At 37.6% G+C, this 17,673-nt stretch overlaps 1 protein-coding gene across 5 annotated transcripts; it reads right to left on the reverse strand.

Annotated features, from left to right (window-relative positions):
• Nucleotides 1–458: 458 nt before the first annotated feature.
• Nucleotides 459–17,556, reverse strand: LOC110446169 (caspase-1-like). 5 transcript variants are annotated; one of them, XM_021491181.1, is made up of 10 exons: nt 17,365–17,556; nt 14,936–15,031; nt 13,952–14,113; nt 12,219–12,747; nt 11,616–11,674; nt 11,184–11,351; nt 10,346–10,568; nt 9,561–9,746; nt 7,266–7,375; nt 459–3,143 (listed from the first exon to the last, which is right to left on the reverse strand). In XM_021491181.1, the coding sequence occupies exons 3-10, from the start codon at nt 14,084–14,086 to the stop codon at nt 3,039–3,041; spliced, it is 1,515 nt and encodes a 504-aa protein (XP_021346856.1). In that variant the 5' UTR covers nt 14,087–14,113; nt 14,936–15,031; nt 17,365–17,556; the 3' UTR covers nt 459–3,038. The 5 variants fall into 5 exon arrangements, with proteins under 5 accessions (XP_021346856.1, XP_021346855.1, XP_021346854.1 ...); XM_021491180.1 differs by having other exon boundaries at nt 12,168–12,747; XM_021491179.1 differs by having other exon boundaries at nt 12,117–12,747.
• Nucleotides 17,557–17,673: the final 117 nt, after the last annotated feature.

Raw genomic sequence — 17,673 nt, forward strand, 5'->3', positions numbered from 1 at the left:
AACATACCTTGCAAAGGCTACAAAATGACCTTTTTGGTAGGTTTAGTGGCATATTGGAGTGTCACAGCGTCAGGAAGTTGACAACTGGATGTTTACAAGCAAACCCCGTGACCCAAAACAGAAACGCCCCCAGACATTTTGCCCTGTGCAAATCTGCATACAGACAGACATGGAAATATATCAAAAGTATATATTTTTCAAAAGTTAAATACCTGAACATTTCATTTATCTAAAAATCTGTCATCAGTTCCTTATTAAACTCCTTCAGTGGCCGAATGATTAGCCGGAACTTATTTTAGATTGGAACTACAAACATATGAAACACTTGCTGATTGGCTAATTTAGTTGTGCGAGTCCTTTTAAAAAGTCAGTCATGTCTTATACATTCACTATTGCAATTGTTAAGTTTATGTTTTTCCTCAATTATATTTTATTACCATGTGGTCTAATTTGTTTCGTTCCACTGTTTGTACAGGCTTTACATTTCAGTTAACTGATTTTTGTTTGTTTTGCTCTTTTCATTTCTGTTCAATGAAACCACACTATGATTTAAATATGTAATAAACTTGTGGAACTTGAACTCTGGTGTTGTTTTGGGTCTTTCCTCACACTTTAATTAATCAGGAGAAGGTGGGTTGATCAGGAGTTGACTGCAGTTGGCCACTGGTTCTATATTCCAAAATTTGTACAGTTTGTAAAACATTCAAAATTACACAATGCAAAGTCATATTTGTGGCCAACTCTTGTCTCCTGACCCGCCTAAGACATAACATTTACTGCTGGAGGCTTAATTACATACAAATTCATGCCATGACATTATGATGTCATTTGATTGTCATGTCATCAGCACATGGTAATGTCTGTTTTTACATGTAGGCACTTTTTTGTCATGGTCGTGTGTGTGACGTGGTTTATCCAGCAACTGCGCTTCCATTGATTTTAAAATGTTCATACCTAGAACATGCTACATGTATAAGTATACATAATTACAATGTAAACAGCTAAATACAAATTGCTTCTAGTGCTTTTTATATACATTTGTCCCTGACAAATGAACCCAAATAATTCCAAATATTTGAATAAAACACATTGATTGATAAAAAAAACTCAGAATCCAATAAGGATTTGTATGCACCATATGCATGGTAACACCAAATAACTGGTAACTTTGTTATTTGAGTGAGTCCTTGCATTGAGTGTCAGGACCATGAGACACTGTTAAAATATATACTTTATTTATTTTAAAACAATTATGAAACAAGTTCTTTCAAGTTATAATCAATCTTGTTAACCCGGATATTTATTTGCATGAACTTTTTAATCATATGTTTTGAAGAAACTACTATTCATATGATTAAAATATCGTTGGCATACAGAAACCAGGGGAAAAAAATCCATTGAAAATCTCATATATTTTGAAAAAATTTCTAAGTCCAGAATGTTACACCTTGAAATTATTCTAAGTCCAAAATTGCATTTAAAAATGACTAAGTCAAATTTCCGCATATTTTACACACATTTTCCACATCATGATTTCCGCATTTGCGTAAAATATGCATAAAAATAAAAAATCCACATATTTTCCGCATTTTAAAATGACTAAGTCAAAATTCCGCATATTTTACACACATTTTCCACACCACCGTTTCCGCATTTGCGTAAAACATGCGTAAAAATAAAAAATCCACACATTTTCCGCATTTTTTCCACACTCGCGGAACAACTGCGTAATTTGTAGGTAAGGGTTTTGGCTTTAATCTTGAATATTTGCTCGGGTCAGGAAGCAATGGTTTCTGTTTCCATGCCGGAACATACCAAAATAATTAGAAAATGGCAGTTTTATTCATGCTTAACGTTCAGCAATTTAGGAAATTGCAACAACTGGATCACCTGTAGTCTGTACATGATGTGACCAGGCAGAGTGCAATGCTGGGTGCATTGGGCATAGTATTTTAGTAATATAACACTATAAAGTCAGCATCAGATATGTGCTGTCGCATAGAGGCAAGCCAATTAAACCAAAAATCCTTGCCCCCAGCACACATACTCACTTACACACATGCAAGCATATGTCCATACATTATGTATATAAATATATAACACCTTTATTGAATTTGAAATAAATTAGTGTGAGTCACAACTCAAGTATAAAGAATATTTACTATGACTCCTCCTAGAAAGACATCACTCATTCACGTGGATATTCCCATTCTGTACAGCTAGGCAGACTAGAGCTGTGTTACCCTCCAAGTCTCTCGGATACAAATAATAAACACTTATCGTTGTGTTAACTGTTGTATTAGTCCTCAAGGGTTAACATAGACGTGTGCCTAGCTCAAAGGCCTCATCTAGGACTGCCAAATAACATAGATACAGTGTAATATCATATCACATCATTATCAGGTGCAAATAGGCAGGCAATACAGTTCAGCATCCCTTGACCCCGACAGGTCATGATCATATACTAAGCCTTATCTGACATAAGAAATTAATTCTATGGCCAGCACCGGTGCACTGACAGCCAGCAATTAATTTTATACCTCTCAACTATGGGACAACAGGAAACTCTATAATTGAACATAAAAATTGTCTCAATTACACTTGGTCATTAATTTTATCTCAACAAGCTGTAATGGTTATTCCCCTGTCAATGAGTGACTATGCACAAGACAACTCTTATAGAGATGTCAGTCCTCGTAAATTTACTTTCCTGGATGCCGATTCCAACCTTTACAACTGGGTACACCAGTAAAACCAAGGTAACATACATATAAATGTATTACTCAAGTATACTGCACCCTTGTAAACCAGTTTACAACTTTGATTCATATTTATATGCCATGGTGTTTAATATAAATATCTCACATGACAAAAATTCACATCATTGGCAAAATGGATGTTCAATGGCTATTTTGAAAAATGACATTTAGTTATTTCAGTTATACTGCACTGAGGAACCAATGGTGGTCAGTTATACTGCACTGGAGAACCAAGGGTGGTCAGTCTTACAAGGTTGAAGAATTATTTGTTTCTCCAAGTTACACAGGATTGAAGTACCACTGTCTGGTAAGGGTGTTGGAAGGTGCTGGCATCTGAACCGCAAGAGAGTTGACATCATACATATTTGCAACACGTCTATTGACCTGGAAAAACAACAGGAGAAATGTTCTTTAACAAGACTTTCCTGAAAGCATATATCCTCTATTGCTAGTCTACTCCATAAATTGGTACCAAATTAGGTATTGTTGATACGGTGAACGACATGTATAGAGGCAAATGATATCACAATGCAAGCAAGGAATTTGTTTTTGTTGAAAAAAATGCATGTCTCTTATGAATGTGCACCTAATATGTTGGGTGACTGTGCTAGTACAATTTAAGTCTCATTAATATATCTATAGCACTTTAAAAATGAAACCCAGATTTCAGAGAAAATTAAGCACTACTTTGACCTTGAGATGAAGGTCACAGTTGACAATTAGGTGAAAGTCACAGTGACAAATTAATGTGATCTTTTGGTTTCATGAATTTAACAATTTAAAAACTATAGCTCAGACAATTTTTAGCATATATTTTATTCTTGACCTTGAAATTAACCTAACTCTATGAACAATACACTTCGGCCCAGGTGAGCTAAAAATCAGCCGCAAATTGACCCTAGCTGACAGGAATGTGGGGATACTTTTTCACCTTTCAACTTATGTTTTGGTTTTCAGGGTTCATGTATTACATTTTCAAATAGAAATCCTTTTGATAATGGATAGAAAGGTGACCTGGGTGACATTAACCAAAGGGGGTTAAGTCGACTGCCTCTATTCAGGTCATGTGACCGGTCAAAGGGACATACAGTTCAGTACTGTGTGTCAGCCGCATAGGAACCAGCTGGTGATACCACTCTTTGCTGTGATGTATTAACTTCATTTTTGGTAGGGAACATTTTTGTATGGACTTGAAATGGGTAGACATTATTAAAGGGACAATTTAGTGTAGTAATTTTTTTATAACCTACTTATAAAATTCTTCATGAAATATAGTTTGATACATGTACTCCTTGTGAACAAAACATGTCGAGAAATTGACAAGAGACAATGTTTTCTTTTCAGTAATGAAGAAAATCTTAACCCCAAGATACAAGAATATTTATTTTCCGTCAATTTTGCAAAACATACAACATAAGCTACAAAGAGCTTGTATTTCGACAACTGTGCAACCGTACGTTTTATTGGTACATGTATAACTGTCGGTGAAATGTGTCTTTCCTAATTCCCAGCTGTTAAGAGAATATAAACGGGTAATTAATTTTTAAGTTTAACCTACTGATATCGAGCATGATATGATTCTCAAGAATGGTACAAACTCTCGGGCAAGTCGATGGGCAAGAAAACTATTACAAAAAAAAAACATGCGGTAATACGATGCACTTAATGTAAAAATACAAAACTGTGCATGCATAGCGTCACCCAAGGAGATTAACAAAAAACACTTTTATACGTTCCTATTTTCGTAAAACCAATATAAAATGGGTTGAGTACACATCGCCATTGTTAAAGGTGTAAGGGACTAACCGACAGAGGAGTAGGCTTTTGTTGCATTATTGATAGTTCTAGGACAGGCAACCGGTCGATTCAAAATCAGGGCAAAATGTGAAAATAAACGAGTGCGCTTGCATGGCGTCACCCAATTTTTTTTACTTCAAAATTGAAGAGCAATGCATTACACTCACACGTGACAACAACAATTAATGCGATAGAACGTCTTCTTTCCCCATTCGGGCCTATTCCCGTAATCAGAATCGAATCATTGCCATGACTCAGCGTATTCCAATGATGAGTCATCAACTCACATTTAGACAAATAAAGGACATAAACAGTCAAATGTCCTTAGGACATATGCAATGATCAGTTAATGAAACAAGAGGCCCAATGGGCCTGCATCGCTCACCTGTTATTAATCTAACACTTGTAATCTTAAGATTTCATAAGAACCTATTAAAAGATTTAAACATACGACACCTCTCACCTTGATTGTCGAACAATAGGCGATTTGAAATCAGAACTTACATGGAACGGACCTTAAATTGAACAACTACATTTTCGTAATAGTATGGGGAAACGCACCGAGATGTCGAAACGTAATGTTGTAAGTTGATCGGCGATTCTCTGGCATAGGAATTTGGCTAAACTTTCTTTGTTAACGGTTACCTATTTAATAATACTTTTCACATAAACTCAGATAACAACACATTATGTATCTTTTATTAATGTTTGACATAAATAAGTTTGTTGACCGTCATTTGTCTTTAGAGTTTCGTGTACCAAGGGAGATAATCCAAGATGGCGATCTCCCAGAATCATCATTCTTTTCCTGAAAAAAACTTGAAATTTTCTATACCTGTGTATTTTACGCACCCCCCACTTTGGGTATTAAATTTCTGAAAAAAAAGTGCGCAAATTACATGGGTTTTTACGGTAGGTTGAAAGTGGATCAAGGTCATTCATTTGAACTAACATGGTAGTCCTTCATCCCAGCATGCTACAGGCCCAATTTCAGTACCCTGGCCCTTTTGCTTATTGAAAAGAAGTCGCTTGAAGATTTTACGATATTTGACCCCTGTGATCTTGAGAGTTGGTCAAGCTCATTCAGTTGAACAAACTTGATAGTCCTTCAACCCAGCATGCTACAGGCCAAATATCAGTACCCTGGGCCTTTTGGTTATTGAGAAGAAGTCGTTTGAAGATTTTACGACATTTGACCCATGTGACCTTGAAAGTGGGTCAATGTCATTCATTTAAACAAACTTGGTAGCCCTTCATCCAAGAATGCTACAGGCATAATATCAGTACCCTGGACCTTTTGGTTATTGAGAAGAAGTCGTTTGAAGATTTTATGACATTTGACCCCTTTGATCTTTGAAAGTTGGTCAAGGTCATTCATTTGAACTAACTTGGTAGCCCTTCATCCGAGCATGCTACAGGCCGAATTTCAGTACCCTGGCCCTTTTGCTTATTGAGAAGAAGTCGCTTGAAGATTTTACAACATTTGACCCCTGTGACCTTGAAAGTTGGTCAAGGTCATTTATTTGAACTAACATGGAAGTCCTTCATCCCAGCATGCTACAGGCCCATTATCAGTACCCTGGGCCTTTTGGTTATTGAGAAGAAGTCGTTTGAAGATTTTACGACATTAGACCCCTGTGACCTTGAAAGTTGGTCAAGGTCATTTTATCATGAATTGAAATTCGGCCTGTAGCATTCATTCAGTACCCTGGCCCTTTTGGTTATTGAGAAGAAGTCGTTTGAAGATTTTACGACATTAGACCCCTGTGACCTTGAAAGTTGGTCAAGGTCATTTATTTGAACTAACATGGAAGTCCTTCATCCCAGCATGCTACAGGCCCATTATCAGTACCCTGGGCCTTTTGGTTATTGAGAAGAAGTTGTTTGAAGATTTTAAAGACATCTGACACCAGTGTCCTTGAAAGTGGGTCAAGGTCACTCAATTGAACAAACGTGGTAGCCATTCATCCCAGCATGCTACAGGCCCAATATCAGTACCCTGGGCCTATTGGTTATTGAGAAGAATTTGTTTGAAGATTTTAACATATTTGACCCCTGCGACCTTGAAAGTGGGTCAAGGTCATTTATTTGAACAAACTTGGTAGTCCTTGATCCGAGCATGCTACTGGCCATATATCATCTTCCTAGGCCTTTTGGTTACGGAAAAGAAGTTGTTTAAAGCAAAAAGTTGACGCCGGACGCCGGACAGACGGACGGACGAAGGACGCTGCACCATAACATAAGCTCACTTGCTCTTCGGGCAGGTGAGCTAAAAAATTAAGCAGAGCAAAACTCACATTGATAATTTTGCACTTTTGTCCGTAACTACTATCTCATAGTTGTCTCCCTTCCAACAGTATCTTTTTTAATTGTAGGGGAATATAGCATAAAGATTTTATTCTTACTGAAAATAATTGAAAAGTGTAAACTGAAATGTTAACAACATTATCAGGATATTTGATTAAGTTAGTATTTCTTACATATACTATGAACGAAGTGCTACAAAGTTTGTCTCTCTTGCATTTTCAGTAACGGAGGTTACCGCCAGACGTCACAAATTCCGTACATCCGCTGGAAAGAAATTACTGATGTCACACCCGATAGGTGATCTCAATACGGCAGGCGTTATAAATGCCTCCGTAAAAATCATGACTTATTTACAGAAAAGCTTCATTATAAGTGATATAACAAATTCAAACTGCTTCATACCTCTCTCATCATAATGTCAATATCATGAGCTGATGCTTCCTCTCTGAAAACCTCTACCAGTTTCTGAACAAACCAGCTGCCTTCCTGTGTGTTTCTGTAGGATACATGTCCTGAAGGATATCAAAAATAAACATAAAAAATACAAAAGTCAGAAAAACAACAAAATTATCTGTACAAGTTCTCACTATTGGGAAATGGTGGTAGACGAATGCTTGGATTGATCAAAAAGGGTCATATAATGGCTTGACTGATGACAAATCTATAGATTACATGTTTCAATCATCATACTGTGAACGACAGACATGAGTTAAAAAACTTATCTGATCTCTGAACACACCAGCTTGGATTTTTGTTTTCCATGATGATAGTTTTGGTCAGAGGTTGGTAACTATTTGTCAGTAAAGCTATCAGAAAGTATTTAAACTTAAATCTGAATAGATTTCTCCTTTTAAGGCTCCGTCCCGCTGTCAATGGTGGTTAAACCTGCCTCATTAATATAAGAAATGATTGTTTCTAAATGATGTTTTATACTGAAATTGTTGTAATCTACTTTTGGCATTAACGAGTAAATTAAGGTGGGATAATGGCTTTTAGTGTCTGTCTCTAAGCCAGATTTGGCTGGATGTCGATATCCGATTGATTTATATTTTGAAACAGCTTTTACTTTCTGTAAAATCTGTTGTTTTATGGTATATCGATATGTGACACTTACTTATAAATTGTATTGTATTGTAATAATATGTTAAGACATTTAATCTGAAATTCCCTATTATTTTGATAAAGTCTATGATAGATGAAGTGGAAACAAGTTTATAAATAAATAAAATTGAACACAAAAATATCAATCCTATGTATACGTTCATATTCATATGGTAAGACACTTTATAGTACAGACTATAGTTTACCTGTAATTAAATCCTATTGTTCTCTAACTGACACCCAATCTCACCTAGCATACACCCAACATCTTACCTGTATATAGGAAAATACCAAATGTATGCTCCGTGAGACGACACCCTCCAGACTAAATTAGGATAATATCCCTTAATCCCTATGGTAGAAGAAGGATTATAAAGGTTTTACCTATATTTCCCTTTTGAACCTCGCCCGTCAGGCCCCTGAGGGGCCAGACCCACGGTTTATACAAAATTGGTTCCCCTTCACCAAAGGATGCTTCAGACCAAATATGAAACAAATCCTTTCATTCCTACAGAAGAAGGATTTTTAAAGAATTTGTTATATTTCCCCTATTGGGCCCCGTCCCTCAGCCCCCAGGGGGGCCAGACCCACTGTTTATACAAAATTTGGTTCCCCTTTACCCAAGGATGCTCCACACCAAATATGGACCAAATCCTTTCACTCATATAGAAGAAGAAAGATTTTAAAGAATAATTTGCAATGTTTCCCCTATTGGGCCCCGCTTCTCAAGCCCCTGGGGGCCCAGACCCACGGTTAATACATAATTGGTTCCCCTTCATCCATAAATGCTTCAGACCAAATATGGAACAAATCCTTTCATTCCTACAGAAGAAGGATTTTAAAGAATTTGCTATATTTCCCCTTTGGGCCCCACCCCTCAGCCCTCAGGGGGCCAGACCCACCATTTATACAACATTGGTTCCCCTTTCCTCAAGGATGCTGAAGACCAAATATGGAACAAATCCTTTCATTCCTAAAGAAGAAGGATTTTAAAGAATTTTCTATATTTCCCCTATTATGCCCCGCCCCTCAGCCCCCAGGGGGGCCAGACCCACCACTTATATAAAATTTGTTCCCCTTCCCCTAAGGTTGCTTCTGACCAAATTTGGTCAAAATCTGCCCAGTCGTTCATGGCTAGTAGTGTTTTAAATGAAAAGTTGACGGACGGACGGACAGACGGATGGACGGACAGACGGACGGACGATGGACGACGGACGCTGCGGTATGGCAGGTGAGCTAAAAAAAACAAAATTATATATATGGTATAGTTGAACTGGGTTGATGGTCCATGACCAGGAAGCTCAATTGGTAGAGTGTCCATGACCAGGAAGCTCAATTGGTAGAGCGTCCATGTAGAGTTCGGAAAGTCTGGGTTAGAATCTGGTCTAACTGGGTTGATGGTCCATAACCAGGAAGCTCAATTGGTAGAGTGTCCATGACCAGGAAGCTCAATTGGTAGAGCGTCCATGTAGAGTTCGGAAAGTCTGGGTTAGAATCCTGGTCTGTCCTGTTCTGAAAGAGAAAACCTTACAAAAATTCATTGCACAGACTCACACATGCTGAATCTTTAGGTCAATAATACAGTACTAAAAGTACCTGGGAAAGTTGAATAAGCAATGTAGAGATCCTTGAACGATGGATTTGTTTCTGGTAATGCCAATGGTGTTGTGGGTTGAACATCAGGGACATTTCGTGGAAGGTGGTGCCTCAAATCTGTTTCTGAATTGCCTCTAGTTAAATGGTTGCCAATGGTATTAAAATGGTTTCCTACATCAAGTGCCCCTGTGAAAAATATTATTTTCTTAAAATAATGTATATTGCACATCACCACGTTTTCCTGTAGTCAAATGTACATTTTGTATTTATAAGTACTTAACTTAGTACTTGTTTCCGAATCGTTGTTGATTAATTATTGAAAATATAATGTATTGTATATTACCAAAAATAAATACAGTTTAAACTAAATGTAAATTTTGTAAATATTTTATTTTCTTAAATAAAAATTATAGACTCAGATAATTAGAATTGTAACCTCTCTTGAGTTGGGTAACCGTTAAATTTAGTTACTGAAATTGCCAATGGTATTAAAATGGTTTCCTTCATCAAATTATTGAAATTTTTATGTACATATCAAAGATAAAAAAACACCACTTTGAAACGTTGGAGCTAGCTGATGAGGAAGAGATTCTTTTAATAGTAGGAAAGAAGGACAAGCAATACATGTTAACCCTTTCATCACTGTAGACCATAATGGACTCATCCCAATAAATGCATGGTAGAGTCTACTGAAGTTACCTAGGGGTGAAAGGTTTAAACAGTGTTTTGTTGCTGAGGTACATTGTAGAACAGATATTCTCTACTGTAGAAACTTATACACCTACCTCCTCTGCAAGAATTCAATACAAATAGTTTGGGTTTTCCTATCAGAGCTGGACAGGACTGTGGACCAAATATCTTGAAAGCATCATTAAGGAGGTTGAGTGCTACACCATCAGTTCCATACACTTTTCCGCTATCTCCATGACACAGGAAACATATAACAAGGGAGTCAACTCTAGGCAAACCATCAAATCGTGTTAGCTTTTCAAGCTGTCGTTTCATTTCCTATAACATACATTTTAGGAATATCACATGAACCTGGTTAAGACAGTTTCATAATGTCACAATAAGGTTTTTAATCACTAAGATTTTATTTCCAAAATTAATTACAACATTTTCATTCTACAAATACATATACTTATAGTAATTAAAGGAGAAAGCAATGTGCATTAATAATTTTGCTGAAAATGTAGAAAATTTCATGATAAATAGGATTAAAGAACTATATTGGGCTAACGAGCATGTCAGAATTTAAATAACGTCTTATTTGGTAATTTTCATAAGGAATGAGATAGGGACATTATTTGCTTTATTATACACCTTGTCAGAATACACAGGTGCCCCATTAGACAGGTTTCAATGTATATGTAAGCACCTAAAGGCAGTTCTTTTTATCCAACTGATCATACAAAAATAAGTAAGATAAAATATGAAAGGACTGATTCTAGAAATGGGTTGATATTTTAAAAACTTTTCTTAAAAGTAATATAATGCGAACATAAATGCATTTTATTTTATTATCTTTTTGTGATTTGTTATCTATTTAGATTTCATGATATCACTTTGAAATTATTTTCTCTATCTCACCAAAATAAAAAGGTACTTTTTAATGGTACGCACCATTCCTGGCAAATCATTCTTGATATCAACCCAAAAGTTGAGCTGCTGGAACAGGTCCCGAAGCTGATCTCGGTCAACATCAGTCCCAGTACGACAGGACATAGTCCTATAGTTCTTGTTGTTAATGATGAGACACAAGCCCCTGGGGTCCGATTCCATTTTGTACTTCTAAATTTAAAATAAATGGATAATATTGTTGAAGAAATATTTAGAAAATGAAATTGGTTTAAATGCCAAATAAATATGTAATAAATTAAATATATTAATACATAATATTGATAACATATCAAAGTCAACTATTTACAATTGAGTTTTTTAAAAGTCAAGGTAGAGCCCATACTAAGGTACTTTATTTTCTAAATGAAATTTTGCTCTATGTACATTATATAAATAATTGTTTTAGATCAGAATTTTAATTAATTTTTCACACACCCTCTCTAATGCGACTCTCTGATATGCGCTCTGTGCTGGTGGTGCTGGCTGTGCAGGTTCTGCAAAAAGTAAACCTTCATCATGAAATATACTTCAAGCAATAATATATTTTCTTCAAGTTTAGTTCTATAAAGTATTCATAATTCAAGGAGTAAGATAACTCATAATTGATACATATGATCAAAGAGATACTTTTTTTATAGAAAAAGGCATCTTCCAGAAAGTATCTTTCCTGCTGTTTATCTTATTTATTGTTCACACGGAAATATATAACAATACCAATTACTTATGTCACTACATCATGAAGCTATTTTATGTATCAAATAATCTATACATGTATACCATTATTATAATAATTATGTAATATGATGTGATTAGACATTTATTCATACGGAAATTAAATCAACTGCTTTCTGGGGATGAGAGAATTGCAGTCTCTGAACTACGGGAGAATAATTGGCTTAGTACAGGGCTTTCTCAAGCAGGTTCGACTGTACGTACCAGATGCTGATGGTGGTTGAGCCAGTGCTGGTTGACTTCGACTGTACGTACCAGATGCTGATAGTGGTTGAGCCAGTGCTGGTTGACTTTGACTGTACATACCAGATGCTGATGGTGGTTGAGCCAGTGCTGGTTGACTATCTGCCACCTCCATCATATCCTCATTTCGCTGACCAGAAGCTGCTTGGCCAAGGGTCACATGGCTATTTCCAGCCATCTGATTGGCTAGCCCTTGATTGATACTAGTACCCGATGGGGCCAATAAACTCCCATACGGGTTATTTTCCTGGGAGGGCTGGAATTGTTCGGTAGGGTATCCTTGTGTCTGAGTGTATAAACCCTGTGGGGCCTGAACCTCAATGTCTCCCATTGTGTGCTCTGGAAGCGTAACCTGGCCATGCTGGCGTGTATAAACAGTGCTGGTTGATTGCCCTTCTCTCTCCTGACACTCAACTGCCCTAGGAGGAACTGGTAGCCCCCTCAATTGGTATTCATTATCCTCCACAGCATTTGCCAAATGCTCATGTCCAGAGTTTCGTAGACATTTTAAAAAGATTGCATAGGCTTTGGGCCCCCTTCTAATCAAGTTGTCTAAAAGACGTCGAACTTTATCAGCTCTTGACCTTTCAGCCTGAAATACATTTTTAAGAAAATTTCAATACAGCACTCTAGTAGCTGGCCCCCTTCTATTTGCTGATTTGTGCTATTTCCGCTCTTTGTTATTTTGCATTATAAAGGGAGTTATACAACTAGAGCTGTCACCAGGATGGCTGACTAATACCCCCGCTTCCGCCAAGTTATGTATGTTTGAGAGTTCAATATACTTCAAGGTGTTTAGCAGGATAAATAATATTTTTGTTAAAGGGTCAAAACTTCCACAAAAATAACTGAATGCAAATATCCTTTCTTCTGTGTAGCTGAAGTGACAGGTCTCACTATCTTGTAAGCTTTCACAAAGGGCGCCACATGTACACCTCCATTAAAAAGTGTCGAAACACAAAATTAAAATGTTGGTGCACAGGAGTTGTACAGAAAACAAAATTAAAATGCCGGTGTACAACTACATAAGATACTGATAATTCATGCAAAGTTTCAATGAAATCCACCTGTTAGTTAAGGAGGAGTTTTCCGGACAAGTTACAGCACACGACAGACAGACATCCATACAGGGTGATTCCAGTATACCCCCCCCCCCCAACTTTGTTGCGGGGTATAATCAGTATCAGCTTTTACTATCGCCTTTGTGTTGCGAAAGAACACCTATAAGCATTCGTTTGCCATCATTCCCCGTTATCTTGGTTTAATAAAATCATTGCAATGTTTTTCACTATTAGTTTTTAAACCTTAGTAAAGTTGACAGATGAAGTAACTCTTTCATTCAAGACATCCTAGAAAAAGCTGTTAGACCTTCAAAACACTTTTTGGATTGGAAATTGCAATTGTTTACCACACTAGCTGTTATAGAAAAACACACTTAATCAACCGTCTGTTAAATTACAATTGTTTTTTACCACACTAGTTGTGATAGAAAATCACACTTAATCAACCGTCTGTATAAATTACAATTGTTTACCACACTAGTTGTGTTAGAAAATCACACTTAATCAACCGTCTGTATAAATTACAATTGTTTACCACACTAGTTGTAAAAGAAAATCACACTTAATCATCCGTCTGTATAAATTACAATTGTTTACCACACTAGTTGTGACAGAAAATCACACTTAATCAACCGTCTGTATAAATTACAATTGTTTACCACAATAGTTGTGATAGAAAATCACACTTAATCAACCGTCTGTATAAATTAGAATTTTCAATGAAGACATGCATACCTGTATGTCCTCCGACATTAATGGGGTAAATATGCCTTCAGACACCAACAGGTCTTGTAAATCCCCGCTAGGATCAAGGTCACGGACAAGCGTTGTCCGTGTTTTCTGTAGAGCTTTTCTGTGGTTGTTTTCCATCACAGGTTACTTAACAACACTGAACATCTGAAACATGCAAAAACAATTACATAGTTGTAGGATTATGTCAATTAATTCTTTATCATTCACCCCTAAAATTTCATAATGAACTACTCCAACCTTTGAATTGGAAGAGTTCAAATGTGTCTTCATGGGTGAATGAGTTAAAAACTATTATTGGGTCAAAGTAAAATTTCACAAAAAAAGGGGAAGACATGTTTGAGATGGAGATATGGTGATTGATTGATATGGAGGTGTTCCTGCTTCCCAATAAACACTGTGCAAGCCCTCCAAGCTAAGCTTCATGTTCACCAACGCAAATCAGTTGGCATAGTGAACTAAGCACACATACTTGCCTGTGACCAAGACTAGGTAGGTATTACCTGATCTTTTGATATTTTTCAGGAACAAACTTTTTTCTTTCTTTTCTAAGTTCAGTGCATATATCACTTACAATCAAAGTAAAAGTTAAACAAAAAGTGTGATTTGGGTCATACCTGAATAAAAAAAATATTGAAATTCTCTGCTCCTAAGATGGAAACACACTTCATTTTATACAAAATTGTAGTCAAAATCTTTTTTGCCATTCTGGAAAAGTAATCTTTTATAGGAGTAGTTGATGACGGAAGATGGACAGACATTGCAATGGCAAAAGCTGACTTGACCCTTCTGATCAGATATCCTAGGATATCCAAGTTTTAGGAAACAAGGAAGCAATCCAACCCTACAGTAAGCCAATCAAAAGAGATGAAAAAAGAACCCAATAATCGAAGTTTTGGAAATACACCAGCTCGAAAAAAGGTTAAGGATGAGACAAATTCTTAATGAACGCATGTTTACTCTACTCACGCTAATCTGATACATCTTCAGCAGCCCTTACAGGCAAGGTCGGCCAGACAATAGGTGTGCTATCATTACACCTGCTGCTGAGGCTTACAGAAAAGACTGTGAATGAAAAAAAAAAAAATATTAGAAGAGTCTGAAAAAAGAAAAAAAGACAATTAAAAACAACAAAATAAGAAAGGAAATAATAATTTAATGAACATGCTTATGTGTAACCCGAGTTTCCTCTGGCCCGACACAAGACCAAAACACAGCCTGCATGTCAACCATTTAAAGCGTCAATTACACCCGTCCGTGATGGTGAACACCTATCCACTCCAGAGGTCTCACAACGTTACTTCGACGCTGGAAGCCTGCTGCGTTCGCCTTCCAAAACATCACACAACAACATGATTACCATCATTATTGTATCTCACTTATTCCTCAAATCGATTCCATGTCTCCCCTAACTTTGCTGTACTTCTGGCTGACCAACATTCGTCCAAAGCATCAATCAGTGTTATGGCTGACACCAGACAGTACATGAGAATTCTACTCCTACTAAGTGGACAGATAGAACTCAACCCTGGCCCGTACATGCCAAAGTACCCTTGTGTGTTAATTATGTGGATTGGCATTCAAATGGGGCCAACGAGGCCTAGCATGTGATAATTGTGACAAATGGAATCACGTTTCTTGCATGTCTATGTCATCAGGAGAATATGATATTCTAGCCAATAAGTCAACAGTCTGGTCGTGCATCAAGTGTGATTCATCAAACCATACCACTCTTATATTACAACACGTTGAGTGCCAGCAGCAATGCTTTCACCAGTTTGAACAGCATTACGGAGGATAGAATTACATCTCCAACTGTTACCAGCTTTAATATAGGTACGCCATTAGCATCCTCCTCACCAAAAACATCCACCAACAAAACAACGCCAACAAATATCAACTCAATGAGACTACTAAGAACAAATCTGTACTCGTATCCTCCTTACGTAGGGACTGGGCCTACCATAAAGTCAAGGCTTCAAAAAAGAACCGGGATTGGAAAAGGTACCGCACCCTAAAAACTGAGGCAAAGAGAAACATCCTAACAGTCCACTGCCGAAAACTACAGACCGGTATCACTGACTGAAATTTGCGAAGAAGACGCTCTTGTGAGACACAACTAATTGAAGACCATTGACGACCTTGCCAATGGCTTGGATGCTGGAAAACAGATGGACATCATACCTCTGGATTTTTCCAAGGCCTTCGACAAAGTCACACACCAGCAACTCCTCACCAAACTTCACCACTACAGAATCCAGGGGACCTACATACACGGATTGGGAACTTTTTATACGACAGGAAGTAACAAGTCACCATAGAAGGGAGTGAATCATTGGAAGAGGACGTACTATCAGGAGCACCCCAAGGCACTGTGATTGGCCCCCTTATCTTCTTGTTTTATATTAACGACCTACCGACCAATCAGCTCTGCCAGAGACAGCGCCAACCTGCAGGCCAACCTCAACACTCTCCATGAGTGGACATGCGACTGGCACATGGCTTTCAACTCAGATGAATGCGTCGTCATGCACACAACAGGAAGAAAAAACAAGTGGAACACCATTTACAACTTGAACGGTGTAAATCTAGCAGAGATCAAGAGCATCAAATACCTGTGTTTCTATCTGCAATGACCTCTCCTGGCACGACCACATCAGTACTAACTCATCGAAGGCAGCGCGATCTGAAGGTTTCCTTCGAAGGAACCTGCTTGCTTGCCCTCAGGAAGTTAGGTCAAGGATGTATACCACTCTTGTCCGACCCATAATGGAATACGCTGGAGCGGTATGGGACCCCTACCTAGCCCAACATACTGACAAGCTGTAGAGTCCAAAAGCAGGCAGCCAGATTTGTGGCCAACAACTACTCCTCCAGAGAAGAAGGCATTATCTGTATGCTGGACCATCTCGGATAGGAACCAATACCTGTCAGGAAAGCTAGAGCCGTGGCAACATTGTTGTACAAGATCATCAATAATGTTGTGGAAGTCAAGTTTAGCCGAAAGATCCGTCAGGACCTGTACCATCACTACCTGGTACAACATCCCCAGTGATATTAAGGCCGCAGCTACAGAGGAGAGCTTCCAGTCCTCATTACAACCAGATGATCTCACAGGGAGGCACCACTGAGACCACCACTGAACCAAGGACCTCGATCTGAACCAGTTTTTATCCATAGCTACTATTGGCACCTGAATAGAAGCTTTTAAATTATCACTTAAAAAACCAATCCCGTACATGTAGTCTCATGTCTGCCAACACCCGACTGATGTCAGCTGGACCAGAGGAAACTTGGGCTAACTTTGCATATCAAGTAGAAGCCGAAACGTACATGCGCAGATAATATACTGAACAATGTAGAAATGAACCGATATTATACATTATTAGGTAACTTACCATTAACTTTATCAGTTATATATATCAAAATAAACTGAAAACGAGGAGACAGATCCGTTTAAAGGCGCCCTGATTTAGTTTTGATGCCCTCTTTTCGTTTTATAAAGAGTACATCTGTATGTAGTCTGGATTACAACATCAACGGGCTTATGGCCTTTCCCGACATCAACAATGTTAACATTCCCGAAACTCGGCCCGCATATATTCATTTAATAGGCAGAGCCGATGACACTCAACTGTTATTCAAAGTATAAAAAAAAAAGGTATCAAAAAGTCATAAGAAGAATGACAATAAAATCACTGGGCACA

Source organism: Mizuhopecten yessoensis, unplaced genomic scaffold (assembly GCF_002113885.1).
Source record: "Mizuhopecten yessoensis strain PY_sf001 unplaced genomic scaffold, ASM211388v2 scaffold2599, whole genome shotgun sequence".
Taxonomy (NCBI): Eukaryota; Metazoa; Mollusca; class Bivalvia; order Pectinida; family Pectinidae; genus Mizuhopecten; species Mizuhopecten yessoensis.

Bases quoted from the DNA above. Each gene is read 5' to 3' on its own strand.
- LOC110446169 (XM_021491179.1), bottom strand. From the start codon at position 14,086: ATGGAAAACAACCACAGAAAAGCTCTACAGAAAACACGGACAACGCTT. The intron at 10,569-11,183 runs GTGCGTACCATT...TGTATGTTATAG, and splicing joins AGAATGATTTGCCAGGAATG to GAAATGAAACGACAGCTTGA. The intron at 3,144-7,265 runs GTATGAAGCAGT...TTGTTTTTCCAG, and splicing joins TTGACATTATGATGAGAGAG to GTCAATAGACGTGTTGCAAA.